At 45.2% G+C, this 21,316-nt stretch overlaps 1 protein-coding gene across 2 annotated transcripts; it reads right to left on the bottom strand.

Moving 5' to 3' along the window:
• Positions 1-1,233: 1,233 nt before the first annotated feature.
• LOC104043010 (cytochrome P450 2H1) lies at positions 1,234-16,198 on the bottom strand. Of its 2 annotated transcripts, none has more exons than XM_064463696.1 (10): positions 15,806-16,198; positions 8,983-9,168; positions 7,519-7,681; positions 6,520-6,669; positions 4,739-4,899; positions 4,157-4,333; positions 3,616-3,757; positions 3,138-3,325; positions 2,520-2,661; positions 1,234-2,046 (listed from the first exon to the last, which is right to left on the bottom strand). In XM_064463696.1, the coding sequence occupies exons 1-10, from the start codon at positions 15,920-15,922 to the stop codon at positions 1,865-1,867; spliced, it is 1,608 nt and encodes a 535-aa protein (XP_064319766.1). In that variant the 5' UTR covers positions 15,923-16,198; the 3' UTR covers positions 1,234-1,864. The 2 variants fall into 2 exon arrangements, with proteins under 2 accessions (XP_064319766.1, XP_009500845.1); XM_009502550.2 differs by having other exon boundaries at positions 16,078-16,194.
• Positions 16,199-21,316: the final 5,118 nt, after the last annotated feature.

Below are 21,316 nucleotides of genomic sequence, written 5' to 3' on the forward strand. Positions count from 1 at the left end.
CGGGCAGCGTGGCTTCGTGGGACACGGCGAGCTTTTCAATGCTGGCTAATGTTTTAAACATGATTTTCAGTTTAGTGGTGAACAAAGGTTGATGTGCTAAATCCTATTAACTAAGCATTCAAATTTAAAAAAAATCTGATCCTTAGTCTCCCAGGAGGTGGTAATACTACTTGGTGCTAAAGCAAGTTAATCCAGAGGAATTGTGAGTGGTTATTGGCACTGCTTTTTGTACCGCGGGTGACACAAAGTGAGGCTTCCAGGACACAGCTTTAGCCCTCCTCCGCTCTCAAAGCCCCGCTGCATGGACACGGTGGAGTCTCTGGAGGCAAAGCTGTTTTCCCGCGGATTTGCCTTTTCAGCAAGGAGGAAGATGCCTGGGACAGGGAAGCTGCCCCAGGCTATTTGCTTTGCCTGTTTTAGTCATGGCACAGCTGAAGAGGAAGTGTGGAGTGCTTTCTTCTCTTTATCTGCTGAGACAACTCGGAATAGCTGATCTTCTTTGGTACACGGCGATAAACTAGTTGGTATTTTCATCTCTCTGTCTGTCATTCCCATTTCTGTGAGTCTGTGACATTTGTCACTTTTGCCTCCGCAATGCCATGCTACCGACGCATGGTTTATCTCCCTTATTAATAACTTTGAAAGTAAAGACGTTGTGCCTGGTTCACATAGACAGTTAATGCTGTTGTGGTAATACTACAGTTGCCATCTTTTTCCACATAGCACCGATTCAGCTCTCTGTCTTCACTGCAATCTCTAGAAATTATCCAAGTTAGGACCTGCCACGCCTACATCCGTACACGTAGGCTTGGCAACTCACGTAAACTCTTTTTATCTCTTTTTTTTTTTCCTGATTGTAACATTGCTGTAGTGATTTTTATGCAGTTCATAAAATAACGGGAAGATGCAAGCTGCCGTTCACCTAGTACACGGCACTGGGGCGATCCCAGTATTATCTAATTTGTCCTCTTCTGCCGGGATGGGCAGCTCTGTAACCAGAGCTGGTGTGCTGGTAGGTCTCGTAGGGCCAGCCCAGCCTTCGCCCACATCGTTACTGAGAATGGAAGTTCTACAGTTCATTGGCCAGCTGAGACTTCAAGCCATATTTCATATAAATGAGAGAGATAAAACAGGCCGATATGTACAAGATTTGAAGCCATTTGTGAGTATAAGCTTTGTGGGGGCAGGTTTTTCACTAGAAGATTTTCTTCTGGAATCTCAGAAAAACAACAGTTCGGTGCACTACTACTTTATTTTGCAATATACATTGTAATTTCACAAACCTTCATTATAATCACACAGGAGAGGCCCCATCTGCCCAGTCATTGATAAACTCCATCCCCACCACAGGAATACAGTAGATTATCATCTTCTAACAGAAAACCCCCCACTGTTTTATGCTTACCTTTACAAACAGGTCACAAACCAACAAAATACAGAGGAGCGCGGTACCTCAGGCAGAGTCTCTGGAAACCCTGGGGTACAAGCGTTTGTTCCTGCTGTGCTGGGAGGCTCAAGCGACAGGGAGCGCAGCAGCAGGGCTCTCGGAGCGCTAGTCCCCACACCCTGACACGTCAGGATGTCAGGAGCCAGGTGGGAGCCTCGGCTAGGTGAGGTAGGTGCAGGGGAGAGACTGGATAATTTTGCACAGGGAGCTGTGTCCTTCCCCGTGCGACTGCCTACTCTGTCTCTAGAGCTGGCTGTGGTGATTATAAAAGCACCATACAATTTTCTTTCCTAAGCATGTTTCCCTCCATAAAGTATCTAGCAAATGATGGGACTTTCAGCCTCCGCAGACTGGGAAATGATTGTCATTCAACTGGAGCTTTCATGAGCTTGGGAGATGGCAGCTGTCTTCGCTTGGCTAACGCGGAAGAAAAGAGACCTCGTAAGGTCGGGGAATATTTACCAGGGTCCTGACTAGCGGGGAAATGTCAATGTCCTTGTGATTCACAACAGGTTTCAAAGTAAAGTTCTGCAGGATGGCTGTTAAAAATATGAATATCTCCATCCGGGCCAGACCTTCCCCTGCACAGATGCGTTTTCCTGCGAGCAAAAAAATAATAAAAAGTGAGGCGACAGTGGAGTATTTTGCTGGTAACTTATTTTAACCGCTGTTCCATGAAAGTCCAGACATCTCAGGCAGTGCTCCAGCATTTTGCGGAAGCAAATGAATTAAAATATAGGAACTAAGTGTCTAGAACAATGAGAGCGCTCAGTGGGCAAAGGCAGTTTGAAGCCTTTGGCTTCTCTTGTTCTGCTGCTGTTTGGAGAGAGAGCAGTTGCACGGCTGAGTCCCACGTCATACAGCTCGTCTTGCAGACTGCATTGGGGGAGCTTTGGTGATTGCTAAACCAGGAACTCAGCTGAAACTCTAGCACAGGGCTTAGATAGAGCTGCCCAGAAGTGACGCTAACAGATCGCCAGGCATCACTGTACAGGCCATGGTGATGGAGCCACTAAAAGCTTCAAAGAGGTTCCAGGAGAGGATAGTCTAGGATCTGAAATAGATGTTTTACCTGCAGAAAATGGCATGAAGTAGTCGCTCTTTCTAAAGGTACCATTTGCATTCAGGAAGTGTCCCGGGTCAAATTTTTCTGGATTTGGAAATTCCTTTCTATCATGTAGGATGGAAGTCAGTGTGGGGAATATCATAGTGTCCTGAGTTAACAAAGAGAGGAGAAGGAAGTTAAAATGGAGACATGCTAAGGCAAAGCAGCATCGAAGGGTTCCCAGAGCTGAATAGCACGGTAATCAAAGTTTAACCAGTTTAAAGTGAACATTTAATGAATAAAAATATGTGCTATTGGTATGGCAAAGGTGGTTTTTAAAATGAATTTTAATGGTGAGTCTGATGATGGCATTTAATAGTGCTTCCAAATAAATTAGAACTTTGCTTACATTTATATGAAAAAAACCAAAAAGCTCTATCTCCCTCCTCACATAGAGGATGCAAAGCCTTTCTTCTTCAAATACAAGCGGTTGGACTCAATAATTTCTAGGTTCCCCTTCCAAACAAAATTATTCCTATTCTAGATCATATTTCAGTGTTTTTGAAAATAAAATAAAACCCAATGAAGGGAACACACCATTGTTTTAAAGAAATTATAACCTTTCTCAGACACAGTGGAACAGACCTTGGGGATAAAATAGCCTCTGAACTTGGTGTCTTTGATCACAGTATGTGGGACGTTAAATGGAAGGAAATCAATGAATCTCTGGATTTCGTGGACCACAGCATCTGTGTAGGGCATCTGGCTCCGATCTGCCATGCAGGGGCTTCGGTCCCGGCCAATCACGCAGTCAATCTCCTTTTGAATTCCCTCTGCGAGGAAATAAGTAAGTGCTGAATGGACAAGCCCCCCACCTGTTGGCCTAAACCTCGCCCCATATTTACAGCAACACTTGCTTTTAGTGCACCAGGAATATATAGGTGTACTTAGTACTAACATCGCTTTCCCGTGACTAGAACTGAGTAATGCACATTTCCACGCTGCAAATACGTTTCCTTAGTCTGGGGGACCAGTGTCGCAGGTGGTAGCGACAGGAATTGTCGCTATAGGTCATCCCATGACCTATTAAATAGTTTTCAGTTATTTATTTCTTTTCTATTACCTACTATCTCTGGGTATTTCTGGAGAATCAGGAGTCCGTGTCTCAGTGTGAGGCTGGTGGTCCCTGTTCCTGCAAGGAACAAGTCAAGCGTGGTCCTGCTCAAGGTCTCAACGGTGAATTCTGAGTGACCGTTCTCTTTCTCCTGGAGGAAGACGTGGCAGAACGTGTTGAATGACAAAGCTAAGCAGCTTGTTTAAAAAGGAAAGTCCTGTACCCATAATATATGTTTTTAATGTATAATCTAATATCTTTTCAACATCTAATGTCTTTTCAAAAATATGACACTCACTCTCCAGAAAGCCAGCATTTACGGTACTTTTATTAAATAATATTATGAACCTTTTTTTAATACGGGAGGAGCACTGAATTACCAGATTGGCCTTCAGCTTTCCTAATTTTAGCTAGTGCTTTTAATTCTGTGTTTAAAAATCCTTGATAAGAAAATGGAGAGGATAGAATGAAGTTGCTGTGCCCAGAAAAGCAAGTTCCCCTCTGTATTGGCAGAAGCCCAGTGCCCTGCCACAACCGAAAAGACGCTTACCTGTTCCATTTTGTTAAGAAAAGCATCAATAAAATCTCGAGGACAAGTGGGATCCAGGGTTTGCTGGTGTTCTGCTATAATTTCTAAAGTAAATTGATCAACCTTTTCAATATTTTTTATCATTTTTTGATGAGGCCCAGGTAAATTCTCCATGACAGCTGGGATGAAATTGTATAGCTGTAAAAATAAAATGATGGAAAAGCACATTGTGATTAATGTGGGATACAATAAAATGTTCCCCTCACTGGAACTATGAAAATGGGGCAGTTTAAAACGTTTTTTGAACAAGAGGTCTTTTTTTATTCAACTAGATTTTAACATCTTTTACTTCATGGTTTCACTATATTCAAGGATAGATTTCACTTGAGCAACTTTTGCAATGCTGTCCTTCTTTGGCCATACACTGGCAAGTCCATAAGGTAAGAAAAAACCAACAGGAACTAGTTATTTAACTGCCTTTTTGGCTTTCAAAAAATTTCTCCAAATTTGGGAAAGTCCAATTAAAAATTAATAACATGAATAAATAGTCAATAATAAAATATTATCATCATTAGCAAATTCATTAATTAGAACTCTACACACCTGTGCTTGTAGAGAGGTCTGAAGCTTGTTGTTTTCGTCTAGCAACTCAATTAAAGATAGAAATTTCTTGTCATCATAGTCAAACCGATCCCCAAAGACGATGGAGCAGATGATATTGGAAACAGCGTGAATTAGGAAGTTACCAGGGTTGAAGGGATGCCCTGCAACACAAACCCAAAATGGTATTTTGCTTTCAGTCCTTCAGGCATCACCCCCTCCTCCGACATACAGGGAAGTGTTGCACCCTCTTGAGACTCAGAATCCTGCGGTCCTTTGAAAGGATGGTGAAGGGCTTATCCAATTTATCCTGGTCTACTCGACGTGAACTAATCTCCCTGTTTGAATGGCTTACGTTTCTCTTTTGTACTGTTCTCAGCAGAACACTGGTCTGAGTGGCTTGGGTCCTCTTCATCTGACACATGCCTCTCTGCCTTACAAACTGTTTATTAGAGGAGGCTTAAAGATTCCCACCAAAACCCAATGAAACCACAAGGACTTTGCCTGAGCCATGTCTTTAGGTTATTGCACCCTGATTATGAACTCTATTAGCACAACCTCAGTTGTATAACCCTCCCCCAGGGGTTCACGTGCCTGTGATCAAAGTCTACTTTTGGTAGCAGAGCTGCATAAGCTTCTAAAGAGAACTAGCGTGAGAAAAAAGTGGGACTAGGCCCAAGAAAGAAAGGAAAGGTGTAACTGCAGACAGCGAGAGCGTGCATCTCAAGGTTTCAAGAGGAGAAACAACAGCATGAAAAGCTATAAAATCCTAAAAGAAAACCAAGGAGTCAGAAAATGGCAACTTGGCAGCATTGCGGATCAGCCTCTTCTGAGAAGCAATGGCACCAACCCTTCTCTGCTTGACTGACGACTCCCTGGTCATTGAACACTCAGCAGATGTCTCCTCTTCAGAGGTGCTGAGTATATTATATACTAAGCCTAGTAGATAACTAGGCCTACCTATGTATTATTTGTATTAAGAGTAAATAACAGCTTTATACTTTTAGTAAACAGAAAAAGGTGCCGTAACAAGGCGAGCCAGAGATGGAGGCTTGCGGTAGGGCATAGGAAATACAGTGTTACTGTGCTAGTGAAAGGATAAGAGCAATGTAAGTGAGGGTGTTTTCTCTGATTTGTAGCAGGAAAGTTTATCTACAAAGCCAGATGAATTTTCTAGTGGCTCCTGGGAAAGAGTGGTGCTTCAGCATCCTTTTAGATCCGTCTGCTTTCCCCCTTTGCAGAATAAACACACGTTGAAGGCTGTGGTCCGGGCTGGTACTGCACCAGTCTCAGGGGAAGTACTTAGAAGTAACATAGCCTTATATTCTACAGGAAAACACCGAACCCAACCCCAGATATCTGTAGATGAGCTCTCTGGTAACCCACTTCTTCAAGTTCTGTTTACTTAGATCTGCAAGAGACAAGACAAGGAAGTGGATGTGCTTGGTTACCCGGCAGTGCCGGGCCCTGTCTCCATGGCTGAGCTCCACCAAACCCTCAGCTTTGGGGCCAAGCCATTCCCTTTGCCGCTTCCTCTCTTGTTCCTCAAGCAGAACATGTTAAAGGATGCTTTCCAACATCAGTCCCCTACATCTATCCCCCCGTACTGCCGCGGTGCCTTTGACTGACCCACTCCCAGCAGTGATAACTTTGCCTGCTGGAGCAGAAACAGCAGCCACAAGCCCACTTCTTGGGGCGTAGGTTTGGTGAAGCAGCCCTACACCCCTCATTGTCTCATTGCAGCTACACAGGGCGTCCCAGCAGGCATGAAGGCCACGTCCTACCATGTTTGTTCCTGATCCTCTCCACCAGAAAATGAGTTTCCTCCTGGATTCGCTCCTCGATGCTCTTCTTCCCCATCCCAAAATCCCGCAGGGTAGTGAGCGCAAATCGTCGGAGCTGCTTCCAGGTCTCCCCGTTGCTGGTCACAATGCCTGACACAGGAAGGAAAAATAGGCCCCCATGAGGAGACATTTTTTTTTTTTTCTCCTGAATGGGAGCTACACAGTAAGTACTCCACATGCAAAAACACCTCTCTGTGGAGTTATACTGCAATTGCTTTATGCCCCAAACCCCAACGTCTCTGCAATTCTGGCGGTGACAAATCTGATTCATCTGTCACAGCGCTCAGTAGAACTGAGTTTATTCCCAGAATAAGAAAAACTACGTTAGGATGTAGGTAAGAAGGTACCACTGGCACTGAATTGATCTTGGCCACAAACACATGGCCTTCACGCTGACGTAACCGCTCAAATGTTCTCCTACGTACCTTCACACAGTGTATCACCATCGCCAATACCATTATGCTGTACTATAGTACCATGGAATAGGTACTATTCACCCAGATAAATGTCATACTGGGAACTGCCCTGGTGAATACGCTCAGGGCCTAATCCTGAATGTGGGCCTTACTGGGACAGCCTATATTATCTTGTCTTTGTTGTGCGGTGGACTTCCCTTTTGCTGGTTCCTTAGCGGTACGTATGTTGTCAATAATTTCAGAAATGGGAGAGTGAACATAAGATCTTAGAGGCACATTTAATGAACAAAATTGTAGCCAAAATCTGAAGCATGCTGAAAATAGAAAGGCATTCAGGGAAGCCAACCTGCGACCTTAAACAGTTCCCCAGGGGTCCGATTTACTCAAGGGTCGAAGTAACGAGTTGGTTTTTTACTCTTTTATTGTAGATTTGTATGCATGAAAGTAGTAAATGAAATCCACCGTTCAGTCCCCCACCGCCCTCTCAGCTGTGCTCCGGAAAGCTAACACTACCAGGCTGTACCTTTTCCTTGGAAGAGTTTTTTAAGCAGTGGTAGATTGCCTCTTCCGCTGAAGTTATCTGCTTGATCAATCAGAGCTTCTTTCACAACATCATAGCCATACAGCACCACAACCTTTTGTGGCCCTAAATGTATTGTGAAGACAGGACCATACTTCTTGCTGAGCTGTAGGGAAGAGGAACACAAAGAGTAACATGTCTAAACGTTAATCATGTGAAAAGAAGTTCGTAGCGAAGGGGTCTGAGGGGCGATGTGCCATCGCTCCAGCATCGCTGATATCTGGCATTGATTAGCAGCAGTGCAGGGGTCTTTCAGCTGGGAATTACAGCCAGGGGAAGAGGGAACTGTACCAGAAATAGGGGGTATGAAGGGAAATGGTGAGGTGGCAAGTCCAAATCCCAGAAAAGAGAGTAGTTCTTCATAGGGCTGGCAAAACAGTCTGGAATGCCCTTCTACAGGGCTCAGTGGGTATCAGTTTACACTGGCTCCAAAAGCAATTAGATACACTTATGGAAGCAAGTGCCTGAAGGGGTTTTGAGCACAAACATACCACAGTTGTCTCTAAAATCTCCTGGGCCACAGAGCTCTGGAAATCAGGTGGGTATGTCAGCAGAGTCACTGCATGCTTGTGCTAAGCATGTGCTCCTTCCCAGGTATCTGCTTTTGGCTACAATTGCAGAAGGATTCTTGGGCTACTTGGTCCGACCTGTAACACTTCTTCTCATGCTCACTTTTTAACAGCAAACTAGATATAGTCCCAAGTTCTTTATGGTGGGAAACTGGATCACCTAGTGGTCTGAAACAAAGCAGAATGCCTATGGGTGCCCAGCCATCTGCCACCATCCCATCACCATCCGCTAAGGAAGAGGCACTCCAGCTGAATTCCCTCCTCCTATCCCCTCCCAGGCCTTGCAACACACAGGTTTTGTTTGACAGGTGGGTGACACCAGCCAGGGTAGGGAACAGACAGCACAATTCACCTCCAAACTTTTTTGTTTCAAACCTTTCGCTCGCTACTTCTGCTCCCAGGAGACCCTACCTATCTGCTAGGGAGCAGAGACGGCAAAATGGAGCAGGGTCCTCCCCAAAAAAGGGCCAGGCCATGTTGCCAGCATGTTGAGCAGCCGGGCACAGAAGTATAGTGAATATTGCACTAGCATCAGTGCCTTGATTGCAAATCCACTGCAAACCGCAGTACTGCCATGAGGTCAGCACAGGAGTCATCATTAGTATGATTATCGCAGATATATAGACTTAGACTTGCAGTACATAGACTTAGACATATAGATTGTTGCAATATATAGACTTCAGAAGCATGTGTTTCTGGGAAACCTTTTGTTTCTGTCCGAGTCTGACATTTGGTCAATGCAAATTAAAAGCTTATGACTTAAGCTGAGACAGACTGGACTGGACTTTGTTTTATATGCAATGGAGACAACAAAGGAGAGAAGGAGACAGTCTCTTACCTTCTTCAAGCTTTCAGGCAAGTTCCACGGGTTCAGGTGGAGTACGCTTCCAATAATGGGGAGTGTGATGGGACCAGGAGGCTGCTTCTCTTTTTGCGATATGCTTCTGCATGTGGCTAAGAGAAGAAGGCATGAAATGCAGGCCAGCAAGAAAATAGTGGTCATTCCCAGGAGCTCCATGGTAGCCTGGGGAGGAGAAGTCAAGTGTCAGCAGAGCCTGATGTTGGACCTGTAAATCCATGCTTTTTTATATGCTGTGATACCAAAGCACATGGATTCCTGCTGAGATATTAGATTACTTATTAATCTGTTCAAGGTAAGAATGAACAAACTAGGGATGAGCACCTTGTTTGCCTACTGATTTTTCTACCTCTCCAGCTTGTGTTCCTTTGGGTAATCATTCATGTAGGCCTAAAGAAATAATGGTCTAATGCTGTCAAACTCAAAAATGCAGAAATATTTAGAGCCTAGCTGCTACGTATATGCTTAAACTCTTGCTGTTTGCCCTCATGCATAGATGGACATCTGCCAGCCCTTCTAGTATCTGAACACAGTGAGGGGAGGTGTTGTGCTTGAAAAAGGGCATCATTCCAAGTTCTTCATAGGCTTTTCACCTCCGTTTCTGGAATGAAATTAGGCAGTTGTACCCAAGTCACCCATGCATATTTTGAGGAATATACTCAGTTTATCACAAGCTGATATTTTAACCAGAGAGACCATTATCTACAGCATTTGCATGGTCACAGGTCCTCCCCAAACCACAAATCCCTGCAGCAACCTGCAGTCACCTTTCTGATGTTTCTAGAAACTAGTTGAAGACCCATAGAAGGTATGAAGATCCATGACAGGTAAAGGCACCCTGAGCAGAGCTTAACAGAATGATTGGTTTAGTTGATATTGCATTTTTAATACAATGTAAAATCTTGAAATCTTATGCTTCCCACTCCACCTCCCCACAGGACTCCAAAACCCTGCAAACGAGGTGAGAACTGTGAGAACTGTTTTCTGGCAGAGAAGGAGAGCAGAACAGTGATTCAGTCACCTGAGACCAAAGAGCTGATCCCAGGACTCTGGTGCCAAATCTTGTCTGTACATCATACATAGTGTCTGTGAAGTGCTAGTGATCTACTGTAAACACTGTACTCATCGCCTACAGCCCCCTGGGTCTCATGTGTCTCCCCTGCTGTCACAGTTCAACCCCAGCTGGCAGCTAAACACCCCCCAGCCACTCCCTCCCTCCCCCCACGAGGCGATGAGGGAGAGAATCGGAAGAGTAAAAGTGAGAAAACTCATGGATTGAGATAAAGACAGTTTAACAGGTAAAGCAAAAGCCGCGCACACGAGCAAAGCAAAAGGCATTCATTCACTGCTTCCCACGGGCAGGCAGGAGCCCAGCCATCCCCAGGGAAGCAGGGCTCCATCACGCGTAACGGCGACTTGGGAAGACAAATGCTGTGACTCTGAACATCTCCCCCTTCCTTCCTTCTTCTTCCCCCAGCTCTATATGCTGAGCACGATGCCATATGGTGTGGGACATCCCTGGGGTCAGCTGGGGTCAGCTGTCCCCTCCCAGCCCCTTGTGCACCCCCAGCCCACTCGCTGGTGGGGTGGGTGAGAGGCAGAAAAGGCCTTGGCCCTGTGTAAGCCCTGCTCAGCAATAACGAAAACAGCCCTGTGTTACCAACACTGTTTCCAGCACAAACCCAAAACACAGCCCCATCTAGCTACCATGAAGAAAATTAACTGTATCCCAGCCAAAACCAGCACAACCAGTTATTCCCCACTTTCCACTCAGGGCCAAATACAAGGCTGAGCATTAGGCTGTATATTTCCTTTTTATGTGACTTTATGTAAGAAGACACTGATCCTCTCTCGGAGCGCATTTGAACATGGTAGCTATAGCGAGATGACTACAGCAAATCAGGGAGGCTTGGAGGAAACGGCACTACACAAGGGGATGTGAAAGGCGCTGCAGGTTCAGCAGGCACGCGGGCTTGCTGCTGGCCAGGACCGGGTGCGTGATGTCCTCTTAAAACTAAGTAGGTATGGTAAGGAATCTGAATACCAGGTACAGCTTTCCTAAACTAGACACATAATTACTAACTAGGATAGCTCAGGTTTCAGGAAACCTGTAGTGCAGTAAACCAGTGAGGTAGGAACAAGGTGACAAAAAGGAATTTAGTAGGTGCAAAATTATCCTTATTTTCTGACAATGCATCAGTGCCAAGAGCGTTAATTACTCTTTGGTTATTAAGATTAATGGCTGTTACTAACTTGACTTTTGTAAGTCATGTCATAGTGCTAAAGCGATGTTAATTCAGACCCAGTGAAGCCTCGGTAGGGAAACAAACAAGGGAAGAAGACATGGGGTGTAAAGAATAGAAGCTGATAATGCAGCTTAAGGAAGGGAATGGGAACATTACTGGAATAGAAAAACCAATTAGTTTAATCACTGAAGGAAATCTCTGTGTAATAAGAGAGAGATATGAAGTTACTGTTAAACTCATGCTGAATGAGGATCAGTGCCAAAGGATATTATTTTCATGTTTATCTCTGCTTAACAAGGGTCAGATTTTTCCTATCTATGAAACTGGTGCTCAAAGACAATGCAGTGGGTAATGCTGGCAAGAAAAACGAAGTGGGTCCAGTGGAGCTGCTCTTTAGCAAAATCTCCCTGGACAGCTCTGTTTAAAACACCTTGCTTTTCCCTCCCCCCCTTTTTCTTTTATTTTTTTCTTTCCGCATCCTGTTGTTGCGAAGCTTTGTGTTTTACAGCCCAGACTCCCATCAGGGGTGAGACGTCCCCATTTCTGTGCTCCCTGGGGGGGGTCTTGCCCCGCAGAGGGGCCCTTCCCCATCCCCCCGTGGGCTCTGGTCGCACTCTGACCGCTCTCCTGCTCTTCGCCGCAGACACCCAGTCCCTGTTTCCCACCACATACTACAGAGGGGGCTCACCCGGGCTTTCAGACGGTTGATGTCAGATGAGACAGACCCCACCCAACGGGCCACGAGGGACCCGAGGGACCCGTTCAGTTCCTCCAGGCCAGCGAAACAGGCCCTGCCAACTCTCAGCCCATCCCACTACCTCTGAGTGACACATGCCAAAACGATACTGACCCCTTGGTGGTGTCACACTGGAGGGAAGTGTTAGATATATTCCTATATATCCTTATATATCTTTTATATATATATCTAAGTCTCTTATTTGTCTCTCAGGCAAAGGTAATGGGCTGTAAAAGGCATTTTCCTTCCTGCACAAACTCATTGTTTAGAACTTGAGTCCACACTGGTTCAATCAGCTTTCAAGTGCTCACATCCGCACTTTCATGTGTACAAAAATAGCCAGATATGCTGTGAACACCAGACGTTGTTTTCTACTAAGCTGTGAAAATGGAATTTAAAGGCTGGACAGATTTTATCTTTATCCCAATTAGCTGAAGACTAACAGATTCTACAGCAGTGAGGAAAGAAACTTTCCCCACCGAAATTTAGGCATTAAGAAGGTAGGTACAAATCAGCTAGTGTCGCCTGCTAGTGCAGAAACACAGATATTTCCAGAGCATGGTTCATCTGACTTACGTGCCTGTTCTAGTATGAAATGGGCCAGTCACTGAAGAAGTGTACTTGTTTCCGTTGCCTACAAAGGGAGCCTTAGGACACTTACACAGATTACATCTGACTGCTAGGGATCTGTTCTGAGGCAGAGGACAATGATTTCCTGCGCATCCTTCCAAGCCCTAATGCTGTTCTTTATCAGCAACAAATTCTGCAAATTGTGGGACAACAGGCACTGCTCTGAACGCTGCGCACCAAGGCTATTTAAATGCAGAAGTGGCCGTTGAGTGAAATGGAGAGGATCCTTCTAGGCTGTGTCTAAAGGGGTGATTATATCGCTGAAAACAGTCAGTTTTATTGTCATCAGGGAAATACTGAAGTTGTTTGTGTTTTGTTTTCCTTTACCTTTGCAGATAAGGTGCCTTGCATTCCTCCACTGGCAGGCCTGAGGGTGAACGACTGCTGCGAAGCCTAATGCGCTGGAAAAGCAGAGCTTTGCTCACAGTGTCAGTCCCACATCCAGCCATGGCTTTTTTATTTATCTAGTTACTTGCATAACCCCTGAAGTATTTCAAAATGGTGTTGGGATAAAGCCAGAACAGCTTGGAGGGATCTGTGAGTTTCACTGGGAAGAGACTTAACTGCCAATAGTCACCTCTGATGATAGAAAGACAGGAATTATTTGAGTAAGAAAGGCTTATTTGAGTAAGAAAGACCCATCCTGATACGGTTCTCATTCACAAGAAGCACCTGGAAGACTCTGCCTTCTCCCCAGCATGGTACGGAAGCAGATGCTGGGGCCTTTGTTATGAAATGGCATCATTCTTGGCTCCACCTGTGAATTTGAGCTCAACTGACAGGGTGGGATGCCACTGTATGAACCGATCTTTTAACATCCAGGCCTTCCTTTGGACGTCTCCTGGAGGCTGTTGTTTTGCTGGCCCTGCTGGTGGCACGTATGGGCTGGCTCCTGGGGTCCCATCCTGTGTTTACGTGTAGCTTTTATTCTGGGACCTGCCCTTAGGGTTTAATTCACTTGCTTCTGTTCTCTTCCAGACTGGGTCGGTGAGAAAATAAAACCAACCCTACTTTCTTACCCCCAAAACAGCCCCTTCGGGTGTATTCACAGCCCACAAGTGTGTACTGGATCTGGCTTCTTCACAGCAGCCTGTGGCACAGGTACCAGGCTGAAAAGGATAGCTTCATCCTCGAGCCCCAGGCAGTGGGATGTTGTATGGTAAGTTGAGAGGAAAGGCTATGCAATCAAATTTCTAGCATCGGTGCCCTTAATAACACGCTTTAACTTTTGGTCAGCCCTGAAGTGGCCAGGCAGTTGGGCTAGATGGTCATTGTAGGTCCCTTCCAACTGAAATAGTCTTTTCTTTTCTTTTCTTTTCTTTTCTTTTCTTTTCTTTTCTTTTCTTTTCTTTTCTTTTCTTTTCTTTTCTTTTCTTTTCTTTTCTTTTCTTTTCTTTTCTTTTCTTTTCTTTTCTTTTCTTTTCTTTTCTTTTCTTTTCTTTTCTTTTCTTTTCTTTTCTTTTCTTTTCTTTTCTTTTCTTTTCTTTTCTTTTCTTTTCTTTTCTTTTCTTTTCATTAATTTTCTTTTCATTAATTTTCTTTTCATTAATTTTCTTTTCTTTTATTTTCTTTTCTTTCACCAACTGTGCAAGCTCCAACCACTTTCAAACATCTCCTGGGGTATCTGCTCCAGTCCAGCACTTTGCGAAGGCTGTGTAATACTTGTAGATACACCCTAAGACAGCCAGCGTTTGAATCTTTCCTCACCCCTGAGACACAACTACAGGTTTGACATGCTTTAGTGAGGAAAGAAATAGGCAGGGAAGGCTGGATGGCTACAGCAGGTTTTGGTGGGAAAAGATCTTCCCAATCTCATGAAGACTGTAGATCAAACTGCAAAATTATCAGCAACATTAGCATCTTTGCGAGGACAAAGCCCTTCTACCCTTTCTCTTTGCTAGGAGGAGGCTGGGAGAGACGAGGCGTGCACAAGGAGCGTGCTGCGGCAGCCCCCACGTCCTGCCGCCGTGGAGGGCAGCCCCCGGACAGCCAAAGGCAAGCAGCGCGACAACTGCTGAGCCCTGGGTTCTGCCAGCACTCCTACAGGGCGTCCCGAAACCTGTGCTTTTCAGCAGACTGAGGTTATGGAAGAGGAGACCGTGTCAGAATTTTTACTCATTATTTTTCCTCCATTGTAGGCTGGTTATTAAGGGGGCTCTATGCCAAGTAGGATGTCCAAAAAAGCTACCCAAACGTTAGGGCATTCTTAAAAAAGGAACAGAGAACAAAAAGGGCACCTCTTTACACCACTGTGCAAGCATATGGCGGACCTTTAGCTGGAATTCTGTGTGAAGCTGCAATTCCAAAAGGATGGAGCAGACCTTGAAAAGCATTAGAATAAGGTATTTAGGATGACTTAATATCTGGAGGGTTAAATGGACTAGGTGTCCCTGGGCTGGAAATTAAATGAATGAAGTGGATATAGCAGACGTCTGTGAAACTCTGAAGGGTTTGGAGAAGGTAAGAAGGGAATAAGTGCTCATATTCTCTTCCTCTATAGAGCACTAAAACAGCACTTGGCAGGTTTTAAACAGCCAAAAGAAGGTGGTTCTTCACACACCATGCCCTTGAGCTGTGGAACACCATTCTGAAAGACACGGGTCCCGAAAGTAATGGCACAAATTCATGGAAGAAAAAGCCATTGAGGGTGTTCAAACACAAAGATACCACCGGTGGCTCAGGAATCACTGGAGGCTGGAGCAGTCTGAAAGCTGCTCTGCTTTTATTCTGTTCCTTGGGAACTTATTTTTAAGCCACTGTTGGACAGGATTCTGGGCTGGTTTGACCATTGTCGTGATCCAGTACATCTATTCGCAGACTCTTATGTCCTTACATTATAATGTGACACTTCAGAGAACATTTTCCTTGAGCAGATCAGCAGAGTAGCCTGTGGAAATCATCGTGCCTGTTCTGCTGCGCATAACATCATCTCAGCTACTAAACCCTTACTCCTTTCAGACAGGACTTTCCTTAGTGCCTTGTAGAAAATCACAACATCAACATCTGCCTTATTTCTGGCAGCAATTTGACAAAGGATCTGCCGTGATCAGCGATAACTTCAGCGTTCAACAATTTGTGTAGCACCCATATTGGTAACACGCTACACTAGCACTAGAGATAAGATACAAACCAGACCATTAGTTCATTAAATATTTGTGTACAAACTCACTGGACCCAAACCAGAACTCACCTGAAAAGGAGGGAGCCAGTGAAGTTCATCAGTCATTTTGCAACGCACAGCAAATCGTTTGTTTAGTCTCCAAACGGGCTGGCAACAGCCGTCCTGTGACCTGTACTGTCTCTCCATCAACAATAAATCGCTACATTGCTGCTATAACCCATCATCTTTCTGAAGCCAAGATGCAGCTGTAGGCTACCGGCAGCATTACGAAAGAATCGACCCTTCCTCATGCCAGGCAGAAAGGAGTCAGGAAAAGGGAGAAGTCTCTCTCAGTGCTATACGTGGTAAAGAAAGGCACAGAAGCGAAGGCTGCCAGATTGCAAAGATGATGGCTGAGCTTAGCAGGGCTCCTGCGCTTGCTGCTCCCAGCTGCCTGCACGGGCAGTGGTGCTCCTCCTGCACCCGCTGGAGAACCATCATGGGCTACAGCAGGTCGTCCGGCAGGTCCATGCCCTGGGAGATAAAGAAGTGAAGGGGCAGCTTTATCAGATGTCCCAGCTGTATCACCATCAGAGGGCAGAGTGCCACCCTGCCTTTCCAAAGGCTGAGTCGGGAATTTTCAGTACCAGAGAGGACCTGAACACAGACCTGCTGAAACTCGGACTAGGGCCTTATCTACAGGCATTCAGCAACACTAATATGTTGTTTATCACCATCACAAAAGATAACGGAAACACATAAATTGCTGAAAGTTTATATGGACTAAAACCAGCGCATATCATAAAGACAAATTCTGATGGAAAAATACCCTGACTGACGATTGAAAATTCAACAAAAATTAAGCAAGCATCAAGTAACAAAACTTTTGCCTATACTCGATGATATCAAATAATTACAGTGGTAAGAAAAACAGATGAGAAACCGTGCACTTAAACCGTGAAGGAAAAAGTAACCGATGCTAATGCCAGCGATATGAGGTGTGCCTTCACTTGCTTTTCAGTCCTGTCCGAGATAGAAGCACAAAAGTAGCAGAGTGGTTTGGGAAGTTAAAGGAGTAAAATTAAAGAAAGAGAAGAGCCCTAAGAATGACCCCACCACAGCCGCACGGCCAGCACTGGGCTGTTCTAGCAGGAGGACGGTGGTGGAGGAGGGCTCTTCACGGTGGTGACACCATGTCCCTGCTGATTGCGTAGAAAGTCAGGCTATAGCAATTTCCTCAATAGCTTGCAAGAAACCTCTAGCGTGATACACCACCAATGCCTGCAGGAAAATACACTATTGGTTATTCTTCTCATCAGCCTGGTCTTCCGGGCAAGTTCCCACAGATGGATTTGCACATTTTCTTGACATTCGGGAGGCTGCAGTTTTTGAACGGAAAAAATTCCAGGAACCAGCAGCATTTTAACTTCAAGTTTACAGGTATTAGTATCTGTCAGTTGGGCTTTTCTCCTAACCGTGTCAAAATACAGGACGCGCGGTGAAAGTGTAAATCATGTTTCCTGACTTCACGTGGTAACTGAAGAACTGTAGAATAACCTCAGAAAGAAGGATTGTGTCAGAAAATGGAAGACAGTGCGGGAAGCGTGTTTAATATTCTGCAAGTCAGAGGGAAGTGCCGAGAGCCCAGGACAGGGCGGAGGGCGCTGCCTGGGAGCGACCTGTCTCTGTAGAAGTCGGTGCCGAGCTGGTGAGTATGCAGTGGGGCTGTGGGGTACCAGGACAGAGACAGGTGAGACAGGGAGGACCAGCAGTTCTCTTGGCCAAAGACCTCAAGTCATTCCCTCTGTGAGGGTCTACACCAGCCACACGGTTACCCAGAGGACAGGAGAATTTGCAGGGTTGAAGGGGAATTTCTAGGGTGTCTTTTCCACTTATCACAGTGGAAACCAGCCATGAAATGCGTCAGTGAATGGTGAGCTGACACAGCTTGGCCTTTCATGACTTGCATCCCATGGGGAATGAGAACTTTCCTGACCTCACAAGCAGCCCCTAGGTAGCAGGTGACCAAACAGTGCTTTTCTAGCAGGACACAAGCAGCAATGGCATGGAAGGTGACATAAAAGATGAACTTGCCAATGAACCAAAGACAGAGTTCACTGGATTAAAGCAAAATATCAGTGTACTTCATGCTGAAGTGAGCGCTTTCTAAGCAAATCATTGTATTTGATTTTCATTTAATGTTTGATAGCGATTGGTTCAGAGTCCACAGGGACCTTTCTTTTCTGTGGCAGCTGCCAGAGTCCAGGCTTGGTTTTCCTGCCCCATCCTACAGCAGAAGCATGTAACAAGCTCTTCCAGTCCTCCCCCACTGCAGGTTTCGTGCATGGGACCACTTGGTGAACAAGGCCCATGTAAAGACTTCTGCTGCAGCTCTCATCCCTGCCTCCCTTAAGTGTGAAAGGTGGCTCATCCCATCCTCTTAGCCACCACCTTCTCCTGCATAAATCACCTCCTCTGGAAACGATGGTGCTTAATGCACTTTCTCAAAAACATGAAAGGTGTCCCCTATCCTTTGGCTTAAACTCATTTGAGTAGTGAAAGAGGAGAACATCAACTATGATTTCTTTTCCCCACGTGAGAGGTGTGAAATATATGCCGTTTCAAAGGAAAATTTTGAATTCAGAAAAATAAATCTGGGTATGTAACCCTGCCTTCTTCCTATCTGACTTACAAACAGGGTTATTAACTGAAGTAACTCTCCCAGCGGTGCTAAGGCAAAAGATGCCCAGCGAGCCACATGTGGTACAGCGCAACACGCTCTGCTGGTATTCAGTAGCTCAGATGATACAGCCGTTGGAAGCAAAACAAAGTATAAATAAAAACTAACCAGACACAGTGCGAGGCTTATCTGATATTTTACAGGGATTTGGCAAGAGGATATTTGATTTATCAGTGCAAATGGGTTGGTTAAATATTTCTTAATGAACTCAGTTAATCCAGGCATCAGGTGAAAGGGTCCGACATCAGACTTTCTAAGTAGCTTTCATTGAAAATGAAGAGCGAACTTCCATGACCTCTTTCAGTGTACCTTCCAATATAAGGGTGAGGGTGAAGGCCTGCGTTAAGGTACTTCGGCCTTAATAAAGGAAAATATAAAAACTGAAAAGAACATCACCACCTTCTTTTTAAATAATAAAGTGTTTTTCCTATGTTTGAATTGAGTTTCCCCAAGCCCTAGCCTCAACAGTGGAGTCATCCTTATGCCACGGTGGTTTGTGCCACTATTGGAGGCAGCGTATTTATTTTGCTTTCCCTGGTCCATCTGAATATATTTTGCCGACTGCAGGGCGCTGCCTTTGGGAGAATGAGCCATTAAGGCAGAAAATCATCAGCCCGAGCACTAAGCGAATTTTGAATGGCTCACAGACTTTGCATTTGCAGGCAAAGAGGAGAGGGGGCTCTAGGCGATCTATGGCCCCAGAAAAGCCGCACGAGTCCCTCATCGTTCCCCAAAGAAGCGGTGCCAGAGGCAGAGGGCTCCGGGTGCTGCTGGCAGGAAACCTCAGCACAGAGCACCTGGTAGGTAATGAAGAACTCTCTGGGGGCAGCAGGTAGACAGGGTTGAAAGGCAGCATGTGGTGGAATAAAGGCAGGATGAGGGGACTATGGGCTGCGGAGGAGGAAGAAGCAGGGAGAGGCACTGGTAGGTGTCCAGTCAAGGGGTCCCATTTAATTCCTTAGACGCAGCCACACTCTGCTGCTGGAAAGCAAGGGACTTATAGGGGTCACAGAGGCACTTCTGCCATGAGGGGAAATAAATCTTGGCTGATATAAAGAGTAACTGAAAGTAATGAACAAACTTAGATGAGATAAAGCAAGTATTTACAAAAACACACACAGCTCTCTGGATAATTTATAACCATGGTATAAAAATTTTTAAATTATTTTAAACTACTTGCCTCAGCCGTTGTTTTTTTCACTTAATTTTATGGATATACACCAAAGTTTGTCACCTGCTGGTGTCATGGATATATAGTCTTGCTCTATCAGTGTGATAATCTGATAAGTAATAATCCGATACATAGTTTATGGCTGTGCTGGGTTAAGCAAATTTTTGGCAAAAAATAAGAAAAAGCAAAAAACCAATACAAATTCCTTTCTTTACATGCTTTTTCTCTCACCTATCTCCACTGGCAAAAAATTTGGGCCTTTCCTTATATCTCAAAAATTAAAATAACGGGCTCCACAGCCACTGCATCTACAGGCCCACTGGAGTTAATGGAATCAGACAGGCATGTCCCGGGGGATTGAATCATAGCTGAAAATAGCTCCACCCTTGAAATGATCATTTATGCTCAGGCCACTGATGACTATAAAGCCAAAACTATCAATATTCGTATCAACACGTTTTTTGTTCTAAAGGTGGAGTTCAAAACCTAACAGGAACCAGGCGACCGTAGCACTCTGAGGGTAACTTCTGCAGTTAACCACTTTTTCTCCCTCCATTTCAGTCTGGCAGCAGAACGTCACTGCTGGCAGTAAGCTCTAAAGAAGAGTAAACCAAGTCAAACACCCACATTATCTACAGCCAAAAAAAACCCTTTAAGGAGCCCTGCCTAGGAATTTTCTTCCAATATTGTCTTGCATTGATCTGGGAGAGCTTGGTGTGATGTCAAGTATGCTGCTGTTCTAGCTCAAGTTACACAGAGGAAGGCCTTCCTTGCAGTGAGTGCATCAACAGCACACCAGTCAACCATGATACAAATGTTTGCTTTCCTTATCCTTCTTTTGCTCCCTAAAGACTCCCAAACCTATTTCTACTTCCCAAATCAAAACCATAAATAAGAAGAATGCCAGTAACAGGTGGCACTGCACAAGGACGATGCATCATGTATGTCACAATTTTCCCATCTTAAAAGAGAAGGCGTATTTCCAAGGGCTGGCAGACTGAGGGCCCTATGGATGCAGCACGGCAACCCTCCAGCACGAGAGGACATTTCTGGGCGCTGCAGTGCGCTGCACTGCTTACGGACCCAGAGATTTATTTGGTCCAAATAGGAAAGTCTTGTTGCATTGTGTAATCGCAGATTGACTCAGTGCTCCCAGAATAAGCAAGAGACCTGTGTGGAGAGAGCACAGAGCAAATAACTGGGGTGGAAGGTCTCCTCGTACTCCTAACTACCCAGAGACACAAGTCACCATAACCGTCTCTTTGAGAACTGTGCCCCAGAGATCTGTATCCTCTGCGACCAGGACATTTGGTAGGAGTCCCTAACACAGGAAGAGATGAACTAGGGGTGTCTGGGACAGTCCTCCACTCCTTTTCTGCTGCTGGCTGGTTTATCCCAGAGCCAAGGAGAGCTCCTGGGTCCAAACAGTCACCATCACAAAACAATCTCTCCAGATCACTGCTCGCCAAGAAGAGGTTTGTGCTGCAGAGATCGAGGTGCTGCAAACTTGCTGTTTTCTCAGGTGCTCTGCAGACCCTCTTTCTTCCCAGGCCTCTGGCTGAGCACATTATTTGCCCCAGTGATGGCAATGTGTTGTACAACCTAACCAGCCACGTGCAATGTGATTACACCAGTGGAGAAGGGTTACATGGACCATATCTGACACACCTGAGCCTGCAACGTTGGGATA

This window comes from Phalacrocorax carbo, chromosome 12, assembly GCF_963921805.1.
Source record: "Phalacrocorax carbo chromosome 12, bPhaCar2.1, whole genome shotgun sequence".
Lineage (NCBI taxonomy): Eukaryota > Metazoa > Chordata > Aves > Suliformes > Phalacrocoracidae > Phalacrocorax > Phalacrocorax carbo.